General features: G+C 42.9%; 2 protein-coding genes across 3 annotated transcripts in view; one reads left to right on the top strand and one right to left on the bottom strand.

Moving 5' to 3' along the window:
• Nucleotides 1-118: 118 nt before the first annotated feature.
• LOC121855106 overlaps nucleotides 119-12,500 on the bottom strand; it is a 17,221-nt gene continuing 4,839 nt past the window's right edge. The window contains exons 2-4 of one of the 2 annotated variants that reach the window (XM_042349947.1): nucleotides 4,437-4,736; nucleotides 1,960-2,128; nucleotides 119-342 (exon numbers count right to left, since the gene is read on the bottom strand). In XM_042349947.1, the coding sequence (XP_042205881.1) occupies nucleotides 146-342; nucleotides 1,960-2,128; nucleotides 4,437-4,589 (519 nt within the window). In that variant the 5' untranslated portion in view covers nucleotides 4,590-4,736 and the 3' untranslated portion in view covers nucleotides 119-145. Of the gene's footprint in view, nucleotides 343-1,959; nucleotides 2,129-4,436; nucleotides 4,737-10,841; nucleotides 10,942-12,500 lie in introns of those variants that run through there. The other variant, XM_042349949.1, reaches the window with a different exon arrangement.
• Nucleotides 11,654-12,500, top strand: part of LOC121855104 (aquaporin-11-like) — a 15,747-nt gene continuing 14,900 nt past the window's right edge. Inside the window, exon 1 of the mRNA XM_042349942.1 lies at nucleotides 11,654-11,783. Coding sequence (XP_042205876.1) covers nucleotides 11,685-11,783 — 99 coding nt within the window. The 5' untranslated portion in view covers nucleotides 11,654-11,684. The remainder of the gene's footprint in view (nucleotides 11,784-12,500) is intronic.

Genomic DNA, 12,500 nt, shown 5'->3' on the forward strand with positions numbered 1-12,500 from the left:
ACACACACACACACACACACACACACACACACACACACACACACACACACACACACACACACACACACAAAATCGTTAACCACTACAAAGACTCAAAACACTTTACATGACTCAACACTTCAGAGATGGACATCAACACCTGTACTCACCTGAATGATGCCAGACCACCTATAACTTGGCAGATAATCTTGAGCACCACTTCGAGAGGATGAGCACCCACCTCCACGTACTCCTCCAGCAGGCTGTAGGGGCAGGCAGTGGCTGTACCCCACGACTGTCCCCACCAGATGGTCATTAAGAACAGGTAGACAGCATAGGTGTAAACTCCGTAGTTGTCAGCCACTGTTACGAGGAGTAATATTAGACTGTATATTTTCTCACTCTACAGTACAACAGATTTATCATTTCATCACTTATCAGCTTAGCCATTTGTTACTTTGTTTTGAATTTTATTTGTCTACTCTCTTTCTAGAAGCCTCCCCCACTTTCTACAAACCTCCCCCACTTTCTACAAACCTCTCTCACTTTCTACAAGCCTCCCCCACTTTCTACAAACCTCCCCCACTTTCTACAAACCTCTCTCACTTTCTACAAGCCTCCCCCACTTTCTACAAGCCTCCCCCACTTTCTACAAGCCTCCCCCACTTTCTACAAACCTCTCTCACTTTCTACAAACCTCTCTCACTTTCTACAAGCTTCCCCCACTTTCTACAAACCTCTCTCACTTTCTACAAGCCTCCCCCACTTTCTACAAACCTCTCTCACTTTCTACAAGCCTCCCCCACTTTCTACAAACCTCTCTCACTTTCTACAAACCTCTCTCACTTTCTACAAACCTCTCTCACTTTCTACAGGCCTCCCTCACTTTCTACAAGCCATCATTGCTTTATATATTACTGAAAAAAATTATATAAATGACAAGGTTGACAACAACCATTTTAAGCCAAAAATCATTGTTTAAAAAAATCAATTTTGTTTTGTTTTAAGTATTTGTCGCCGATTTTATAAATGTTTAATATGCCATTAATCATAAACATTATAGTTAGAATTATTTAGCAATCTTTTATACTCTTTTCCATTTCAAAAATTCAATGTGATAAGACCACATTTGAAAGACACAAGCTTTGATCAGTCTTCCAGACCCACCCTACATGCTTAAACGTAAAACTAAGTAAAAACCAAGTTCATCTTAATGCCTGGAAAAAACACAAAACTATTGTACTTTTACAGTTGAAACTTTTAAGTAATTCATACAGTTGGAGAGAGATGGGCAGTGGCAACTTGGCTCCCCTTGACCAGTATAAAACATGATATGGACACATTAGAATCAGAGGCTGAGAGACCAGCCATAAACACCAGCAGTCGGCACTTGGGGTCATACCATGGATTATGATCACATTTCTTACAAAGGTATTACGGTACTTAAGGGATCCTCATTAAAGGTGATTTGACACCTATGGGCATAACGTAATTGACGTTTTATATATAGTATAGGTCTTTAATTTTTTTAAGGCTCATTAATTAACACTAATTACTCGAATTTTTAAATTCTGAACCCAGATTCTTGACAAGCCATAAATAATTTCCAAACGACTTTAACAGCTTCTACAAGAGTATAGTCGTTCATACAAACCTCCATCACATTTTACAAGACTTTTCCAGCTCCTCCGAATGTCTACATGCTTAGTCCTTCCTCACTTTCCCTTAACATGCCTCCCACACTTCCTTCTCCTACCTCAGTACTCACCGCTCACCTTTGCTCATTATTCACTCCATCACCGCAGCCTACCCCTCCCTCATTACTCATCCATTCTCATTTTGCTCCACCTCTCCCTCTCTCCCTCACCACTCACCCTCCACCTCTCTCCCTCACCACTCACCCTCCACCTCTCTCCCTCACCACTCACCCTCCACCTCTCCCTCACCACTCACCCTCTACCTCTCTCCCTCACCACTCACCGATCACCAGCTCGTAGCAGGTACCACACATCTCAGCAGCGGCCACCAGCTCCAGCAGACATCCCTTCAGCATCTCGTTCTGCAGCATCTCGCTCAGGCGGCCGCGAATGACGTGTGACAACGCCATCTGCGTCGCTATGGTTAACGACGACACCAAGATCGACATGTTCTGTGGGAGGTGGAGTGTGTTAGCTGGCGGTAGTCTGTGGGGTGTGTGGTGTTGAAATCATGTTCTGAGTTAAGTGCAGGGCCGGATTCAGGAGTGGGCAAAGTGGGCAGCTGCCCAGGGGCCTCCACAATCTGGGGGCCTCCACATATTACAATATGTTCTAATTTCCTCACTATAACTGCGTATGGCTTCAAAATTCTCCAAAGAAGTGTTCAAATTTCAAAATTTTCCCGGGGGGCTTACAGCGCCCCCCGGAACTCCCAGACGTTTAGACTCGCTTCACTCGCCACCCCACCCTCTTGGGTAGTTATAATGAGGGGGGCCTCCAGAAAGAGGCTGTCCATGGGCCTCCACAGGTCTAAATCCGGCACTGGTTAGGTGGTCGATTAAGCGTATTTTTTCAGATATATGAATATTTAATCTATCAGAACATGTATGTATGTACCCTGTATGCATGTACTGTATGTCATATGGTATATACTATACATACATTCAAATTACAGTACACTTTATTTCTGGACATAGTGGTATATATTTAATCATATCTTACTAACCCTAAACATATATACAAATTCCTTATCACATAAATAAAAGATTGTAATTAATATTCAGACGGTACTATCTCAACATACAGTACAATACTAAATCATGGTGCTCGGAGACTTGTGAGGTACAGTATGGTACTATAGGTGCAGAGGTGCTAGTGAAGGAGGCCAATTGGCTTATGTACGGTGCATGGTACACTAGAATATGGCTTCATTTAACAGCTCACAGCAACATTTACTATTACCTAAAAGACTTCCTCCACACACACAGTGATACTCTCTCTCTCAGGTGTGGCCAGAGGTGCTCATACGACCCATAACCCTGAACTTAACTCGTGTTTGTGTTGCTTTGAGTTACTGAAACGAAACCATATCACTAACTAAAGTACGGTACCTCGTGTTTGTATTGTGTGATGCATTTTAACAAGAAGTTTTTGAGTGTGTGATACAGTTTTAAAAAGACATTTATGGCTACACGAGTTTAAATTGGTAATTCACTTACCCAGCTAATGTGAGACTAATATGAAGTGAACTACATTAATGGTGAACTTTTACATGATGTGCGACAGCTATTAAATGCTATAAAGTAACAGTGATGTGCTGAATACAGGATGTGCATTTACAAAGATGTGCAGAACAAGCTATAATGGTGCTATACAGGTGCAAGATAAAACAACAACAGTAACAGCTGTGCTAAGGCAGGTGCGAAGATGTACAGTCTGGTGTGTAGTCTCATAACATGGACCGTGGTTATTTTACCAAGTCCTCGACCCTCAAACACGGCCTGGATACTTGTACACATGCTCGAGTCTGATTTTAAGAGATTCGTGTTTATAAGTCTCTGAAGTCTAGAGTGACATGGTATTGGGATTTTGGGACGTACTGTATATAAAAAGTGAGTCCCTGGGGTGAAGGTCTCATATGGGCAGGATTTTTTTTCTTTACTCAATTTGGGAGTTTTTTTAATGCATCTTAGTAGTAAATTATCGGATGTTCTCCAAGGCATATGCATACAAGTCTTTATGTCAGGTGTTTATAGCTCTTGTATACTGTACATGAATTTGGACTCTGGTTGATGGAAAACAAATAGAACTAATTATCATGTGTACACGTTCATGGGTCCAGGACCGACACACCACAGGTAAACATGTCATGCGACTGAAGCAGAGAAGATCAGCACAAGAAACAGTAGTCAGGAGTTTTATATTTTTTAAGGCCATTTTTGTTTTCTCTAGCTTGTGGGACGCTTGGTGTGTTTAGGACAGCCAGCCACAGCTGTGAGCACTTGTGGTTGCTGCAGGGTGCTGCTGGTAAACTGTCTTACTGGCAATAGTTACCTCGCCAGGGGGGTTGAAGACGACACAAACTAAGTAAGATTGTCGTCATCTGTAAGGCCACGAGCGCCCCATACTGACTCCAGCAGCCGGGGCTTCAAGTTCCATAATGCCTCGAAGATGAGGTGTGGAGAGACAGGTGAATGGTGGTCCCCCAAGCCGTGAAACAGAGGGATTATTTTGTGCTGCCTTTGAGGTGTTTCATGTACTATATGTGTACATCTGTCTGTGTGGGCCGGACGACGCCTGGCACTGTGGCCTGGAGAGAATCCACCTTAACCACATCTAAAGAAACTGAGAAGAGAGAAAGAGAGAGAGAGAGGCAACACTTAAGTGCCGACAGACAGATAAAAGTGCGGTGGTGCTGTGCAGTAGAGTGAGCAGCAGAGTGCGTCCACAACATTACTTGCACTTTAGCTACGCCATTACCTCGTCTCCCGACGCCCCGTCGAAAAAGGCTGGTGTTGGCTCCTCCAGTTGATGGTAAACTGGAGCGACCACAACACGGCCTCCACTTCCATCACCTCCAGGTTGCCTCCAGAACTCATTGTGGTCTCGCAGTTGATGGATGAGGTCATCCATTATCACAGGTGTGTATCACAACAGGTGTATTTAATAAATTCAGGTGTATAACTAAGGCTACATGTGTCTTGAGGTCTTGTGTTAAGGTCACTTGGGTGTATCACAGTTCCTGCACCTCACACCAACACGTCTGCCATCCTCAACGTCCTATTGTATGTGTTACATGGGTTAGATACAGGACACATGTATGCTGCTGTGTTACATCAAATAAATAATACATGTATACTGATGGAATATGAGTACAAGAGATTATACATATAACAAGGAAGGGAGTGTACCTTGTATTATACAGGATACAGCAGGTGTATTACCCTGAATATTACACGTTGTAAACACATAATTTAGACAGTCTTGTTGTTTTATACTGTATGTATTATACAGTAATCTATCATGTAATGAGAATTAGTCAGGTTGGACAATATTACACTGCATCTGTAACATACCCATACATTAGACTGTATCCTATTGTATACATTTTACATATATTACAAAAAATACAGTAACATCTGTACAGGTGATCGACATAATATCCTCAATACATATTACCTATTAATATCACATTAACTAAACACCTTTATTATTTATATTAAGTATCACTTTATTCTAACTAATATCAGGAATAATGAAAAACGTGAATTATCAATCGGTGGGAATGTGCAATTAATACCTCTGTGGTAGTCAATATATTAGTGAAATAAAGATATATATGGTAAGGTTGGTAATAAGAATAGCTAAACTATTATTATTATCATCATCATTATTATTATTAATTTAATCATTTTTAAAACAAATTATCAAATCATGCAAAATCCAAGAGGTCATAACTCAGTTCAACAATGGCACAAGCTACTCATTATCCTCCACTGCGCCACAACATCGTCCAAGGTGCCATAACTCTGTACAATAATGACACAAAACACTGATTACTGAACTCCTCTGAGACCTTGTTATCACACACCGAGTTTAGTTAAAATCCATCACTATTTATTCAACTTATTATGTGGACAGCCCGCAGATGGACGGACGGACGGACAGATGGAAAGCGCTTAAGTCCCAAAATATCTCAATTACCAAGTCAAATGGGCCCAGTCCTAATAGGCCCCAATCATATTCTATTATGTAAGATTGGGGCCCATTTAACAAGTCATCATTACCTTGTTACTGGAACTCTCGTATGTGATTGGCTGTTATGGACGTTTATATTGATCGCTGGAATGATTTGAAGGAACTTGGAAAAATGAAGATAGGTAGGTCAATATATTCTCTCTCTCTCATGTACTCTCGCCCCCCCTCTCATTATCAATTCCCTTCCTTTCTCCTTCTCACAGTTGTTCCTTAACTTCTCTCCCTTCCTTAAAAACACTCCTTTCTTCCCTCCCTCCCCTCTCACCCAGGCCGGGGCAGCACCAGGACCCACACAGCTACTGCCGGCGGAGACAGCGACAGCGAGACACAGCAGGTTGTGCAGCTTTAAAATACTGCACGCTGTCTGGCGCCGCCCCCTACTGCTATCCTCAGCCGTGATGCTACTGTGACTACTGCTGCTACTAGTACTACTTCTAATAACTGCTAATATTACTACTATTGTTTCTATTATTACTACACCTACCAAATTCATATAATAATTTTGCTAGTGGCACTGCCGGTAGTGTCATATCTACTGCCGCTATTCTGTACATGTACCGTGAACACACACACACACACACACACCTTCACTTTGACATTTGCGAATACATCAACACTCTCAGAATAGGTGAAGACAATGGAACTATCAAGTGTACAGAGCGAGAGAGAGATCAACATACAATACGCCCCAATGACTTTCCTTCCTCTACACGCCAATACGATACAATAACTTATAAACAAAAATAAATACACGTCACTGTATCCTAGTCAGCCTAAGGCACTTCCTCTCCTCTATGTTGTTATGTATACAAAACCTCATTAAAATATATGGAACAGTTGCCAGGTTATACGTGAACAACGCAAACAGACAAACGGAGATACTGACGGAAGTGCGGACGGACAAACAAGCGGACATTGGCAGGGGATAAGAAATAATTATAAACATCTTGTCGTATTAGTCCGCCATGTTCCATCACCTGACAATGTTTGCCTAGTTCAGTCACCCCTTACTTGACAGCATCATCCAACCATATAACGTCACTATCACATTACGTCACTATCTATTCCGTTACGTCACCATTCAAATTCGTCTATCCATCAGTGTTCCTGTAGAGTCACAGTCCAAATCCACCTTCATTTTATTTTATTAAGGGGGGTGTTGTGATAAAGTCAATGTTACGTGAAAGATTTTTTTTATACTTGATCTGATAAAATAGGTCTGGTTAATTCTCCCTTCTCTCTCTCCTAACCACCTTCCTATCCATACGTGAAGGGGGAGGGAGTAAATGAAGGAGTGAGTGAAGGAAGGAGTGAGTACATGAGTGAGAGAGGAAGTGAAGGAAGGAAGGAAGGAATGAGGGGGGGGGAAGTGAGGAAGGCGGAGTAGTCAACACCAAAAGGGCTTCTTCAGCAGCAACACAATGACGAGCCACACACAATCATCTTCCCAAACTAGCTGCTAGAAAGGGACCCCAGTCATAATAGGCCCAGTTCTAATAGTAACCAGTCCTATTAATTCATATTTTAATGAGCCACCGCCCCATAGGTCTCTATTACCTAATGGAACATCAGTCCTAATGGGGAACCAGTCCCTCATACTATAAGGTAATGGGGCCCACTAGGCCTGGTTCTTTATAATGACAATTAATGGGGTCTATCAGAACAAGGGCCCTGGTGGTCACTACGTCAAGGGCCCATCTGACCTACACGCGCCACGAAGCCTGTTAAGTACAGTGTGTTACATTTACCACCAAGTAGATTTAGGGTGTTCAATCTTCAGGTGATCATGTTTATTTGCACTAAAGGAAATCTTACCAGTAGGGAAGTCTCAGGCCGGTAACTTATTTAACAATATATGAAAATAAAATGTACACGTGTATAAAAAAAGTTTGTAAATATATTGAAACATTTTAACAGACTTAACTTTATGTAAATCATTCATAGCCTAAAATGGTCATCAACACGACTGAGGCATCATATCTTAACGTTCAGCTTTAACACCAATTTCCTCGGCAAGTCACCACGCGTATCACTCCAGTTTCATTACAGATTAAGACACCTAATGATAAACATAAAACACTTATGAGTCACGATAAAAAAATTATGAACGCGTTGGTGATTGGCTAATATAAACGTTTGTTGTCAAGTGACGTCACCCACAGACGGAGGGACCCGGGACGGACTGTTGGACTTCCACCCTCCCTGGCAGCTCCAAACACACTGAACTCGGCTGGGCTCCTCCCGTACCTTTATGATCCCCGCCGACGGTATCAGCTGATCTTTGTTTACCCTTACGATCTTTAAACACTACATGTAAACAAACAATGTATAATGAGTAGTCTTTCCTTTGATGCCCAAACTGCGCCACTTTAAGGCCTGGTGACAAGATTAAATACTTACATTTTGGTTACTGACGAACACTAAAGAAATTATTCATTAAAACCGAGTGAAAATTTCTGAAACGGACTTGTGATCGGTGAGGGTAAAGGCAGTCTGACGGGGCCGGAATATCATAGTTAAATTTAACCCCAGAACGCACATATAACTGACTCATTTAAGGCTCACGCACAAAGCTGACTTCTGACGTCGAAAATGCACAGAGAGACACCCGTAACAAGGTGTGTTGTCTTATCTATGACAGTTAAAGAGGCAGAATTATCGTACGGGTATCAGAGACTAGCCCCCCCCCCTCCCCTTCACGGACTCTTGGAAGTACTGCAGTGGTTGGGGCGCGGCAACGTCATTTTCTCCCTCCAGGACGAACAAGGTCACAAGGCTGTATTCTTAAGGTGTATTATGAACGTGAGTGTCAAGCCTGATGTGTCTAGATCGTCCTGTAGGTTAAAACTTTATTCGCGATGTCAAGGAAAGGTTACATGACAGTGAGAGAGACAGACATACACATATATACAGACATTCTAAGACAGACAGACAAATAGATACAAACAGACAGACAGACAGGGTAACAAAGAAACACACACACACAGGAATTCCCTAATAGGTCATCATTAATCATTGATGGGAGGAAAGGAACGTGAATTGGGATATAATTGGTCCCTCCCCCACCCCCATTATGCAATAGGTATGTAGGTCAAGTATGTGGCCCTATGAAAGTGTAGTTACGAGAGTTAAGACAAGGGTTAGGTCATGCAAGGTGACTCGGTTACCTGATAGGGTATGTACACACATACACACCCACATATATACACACACACTACTACAACATCCACTCATACACCTACACCACCGCCCCTCTCCCACCCACACATTCGTACTATAAATGACCAACACAGTACACAGGTTAATGGTGTAGCGAGCTGGTGTAGGAGTCACACACAGGACCAGTGACGTCAAGTCTTCGTTTACATTGTTTATACACGTCATCTACTTCACCTGCTTGATACACCTGTGGCTACCTGCGTTATAGTGAACACATGCTTCCACTAATACTCTACCTACACACATACATTAGCAGTGCACATAATAATGGTTGCCCCTCTTGTTCAAGGCTGGCCAGCTCAAGGGGCACTTAGGCGTGAATTTGTTTAAGGTGTACAAGCTGTCACCAACACAACAATCACACCCTAAGTTAACGAGCTGCATGACCCAGCGTCAAGGAATAGTTCGAAAAGACCGGACAACTCTATCTTCCATTTAGATTTTACACACTCTACATCTCCCGGGAAAATGTGAATTCGGTTTTCTTAATCTGTCTTTATACTCAAGGATCCTAATGCCAGGGATTAACTTTGTTATCATCTTGTAAATGTTTTATGGGGAATCAATATCTATTCTATACAGTGACCTGAACTGAACCACACAATTCAATGAAAAGTCTCATGCGCGGGATAGGCGGTACCAGGGATCAGTCAAAACACTTTCTCCCGCTGCTATAAACAACTTGTCACCAGGAGGCCAGAGCAAGTGTCAACAAAGCCAGATATAACACCATATCTCACCACCACCACACAACATCACAAGCACAATCACCACACACACAAGCACCCCCACAAGCACCACCTCAAACCCCCACACACACAAAAACACCACCCACAAGCACCACCCACACACCTAGTACTCCATAGCACTAAATAAACTCGTGTATACATTTATTAAGCATCATAAATCATTAATATAAACACAGCAGCTCTCACACGCAACACTCCCCTCACTTATCGTTCATTTACAGCTTAGTTAAATCATTTAGGGGTTTACCTTCGCTGCCACAAACACAAAGGCAAGAGCGTGATAGGATGTGCGGGGGTATTTTATTTTGTGTGGGTATTTAAATTTCCGTGTGAATTGTGACGTTTATTTAATGTACTATATAAAAGTTATTGTTAATGGAGATTATTATTATTATTATTAAAGTCAGTGAGCAAAGATTTTATTCATCAACAAACCCAATGCCACCACCACAATCCCAACCACACAAAACCATTATCACCACTATCACAATCCCCACCACACCTCCACCATGAAGGAGACGAGCCAACACCTGATACCAAAATACACCAGAGGCAGAGGCAGCGACACCTGGACCCACACACACACACACACTCACACGAAACAACTCAAAGGTCACAACAGAATGCATTAGTACACATGACAGGTGAATATGTGTACCTGGAGTGGTGATTTTGAGAGAGAGAGAGAGGATGAATATGTCCCATAAGATGCAAAAATAAGAGCAATGACATCAAAATTAACACTAAAACTACCTTAACTAAATACGTTCACTTAGTACCAGTTAGGAGACAAAATTAACGTAGAAAATCCTTTGAAAAAACATCTGTTAATCTAATCTATTGTTAAGTGAAGGTATATAGTTAAGGTAGAGTCTCGGTGTTAAATTTGTCTCCTAACTGACGCTTACTGAGGGGGGAGGGGCAGTGTAGTTGAACAAGACTGACAGATAAATACATACAAGTGACATGGACGACAAACACTTACACCTGACACGACTACCATAATGGCCCCAATCAACACGACGACACGACAAGGTGAGCGTGATGACCCATGGCTCACCTGTTACACGAGAGACACACACACACACACGAGTTAGTAATGCTCTTAACGCAGGAACGAGAGGACTTAATAACAAGAAGAAGAGGCGTCCTAACTCACGTCTGGATCAGTGTAGTGTTCCAGTTGTAGCGCCCTCCTGCGTGTGGCCAGGGACCCCAGCCCTCCCTCTCCTGCTGGGTACATCACCTCGCATCACAGACCGTGGCAGCCTCCGTCTCCCTCCCCCCGCAGTCCTTTTGTTGTCTCTCCCTCCTCCTCCTCAGTCACTAAATTATGTCAACAATAAGCATGTGTCTCCCTCTTAGATCAGTTGTTTTGGCGGGAAGTTGATCACGATGTTGTCTTTTCCTGTTTGGTAGTGTTTACTGTCCACCACATCAGAGAAAGAGATAAACACGATAACTGCCTCTGTAGCTACACATTTATCTTACGGTTAGTGGCACAAAACTTCAAAACTGTATGTGATATTTTTTTTCTTTTTCTGGTCTCTATATTCGTCTATTTATGGTCATTATTGGTTGATCTTAGGTGTCTATATTTAGTTCTGAGGCTACAAACAAAACAATATTAAGGGGATCTGATGTTTGTCACCCTTCAAAGTCCTCTCTTAAGGTCGTCACCCTCCAAAGTCCTCTCTTCACGTCAGGTCACCCTCCAAAGACCACTTTTCAGATCAGGTCACCCTCTAAAGTCCTCTCTTCAGATCAGGTCACCCTCCAAAGTCTTCAATTCAGGTCGGGTCACCCTCCAAGGTAGTCTCTACAGGTCGGGTCACCCTCCAAAGCCAGATTACCAACATACATACAATCGCAGCCAACACACGTAACTCCATCACACATTATCACCTTCCCATCAACCCATACACTCAAGAGGTTATCAGTCCCCCACGATCAACAGGTCCAGATTGGCGGGTCAGTGTAGTAACTCCTCTTCCCTGGCCTTATGGGGGTCATACGTCAACTGGAGCCTCGCCTTGGACCTCACAACCTCAACCAAGACAACATAACGTCAATACACACACCGTTTCTTCTTTACGTTGAGGTAAATGTTCTTAATTCTTGTAACAATTGGGTTACCTGAAGATTCAACCGCCCTCCTCCAGCTTATTTCACCTGAAGATTCGGCCCCCAGCTTTTTTTTTCCCTGAAGATTCGCTCCCCAGCTTATTTCACGTAAAGATTCACCCCCCTACCCCCTCCCCCCGTCTATATGTTAACGAATCCGGGTGTAGAGGCGCTATTGTGAGGGCTGGGAGTGAGTGTGTGTGTGTGTCCTTGAGAGGGAGGCAGGGCGGTGTAGGGGTGAGAAAAGTGATACCAACAAGGGGTTATAGTTCACATCAGCGCCCATCATCTACCCTTCCCCCCAACTATCAATGTTGCCAACTTGTTCCTCCCACCCACTTTGCTGCCCACTCTCACAACGACCCACCCCACTGCCTACCCTAAAACCCGGTACCCTGAGTTTAAATGTTATTCACCAAATATTATGTTGTTTTGCGTTATTTTCCCGGTCACTGTCCACCTCAAACTTTACATCCCGCTAAACTCACCCCAATGCTAACCTTTTATGACTCTATACGCATCAGTATGGCTTGGACACACACACACACCATGGGCTGCACCTCACGTACACACACACACCATGGGCTACACCTCACGTACACACACACACACTCCCCAACATACAAATCATACATATAAATCATTAACTAACACACACACACACACACACACCTGCACATCTACACCATGAGCT

Source organism: Homarus americanus, unplaced genomic scaffold (genome assembly GCF_018991925.1).
Source record: "Homarus americanus isolate GMGI-L3 unplaced genomic scaffold, GMGI_Hamer_2.0 scaffold29465, whole genome shotgun sequence".
NCBI classification, from domain to species: domain Eukaryota; kingdom Metazoa; phylum Arthropoda; class Malacostraca; order Decapoda; family Nephropidae; genus Homarus; species Homarus americanus.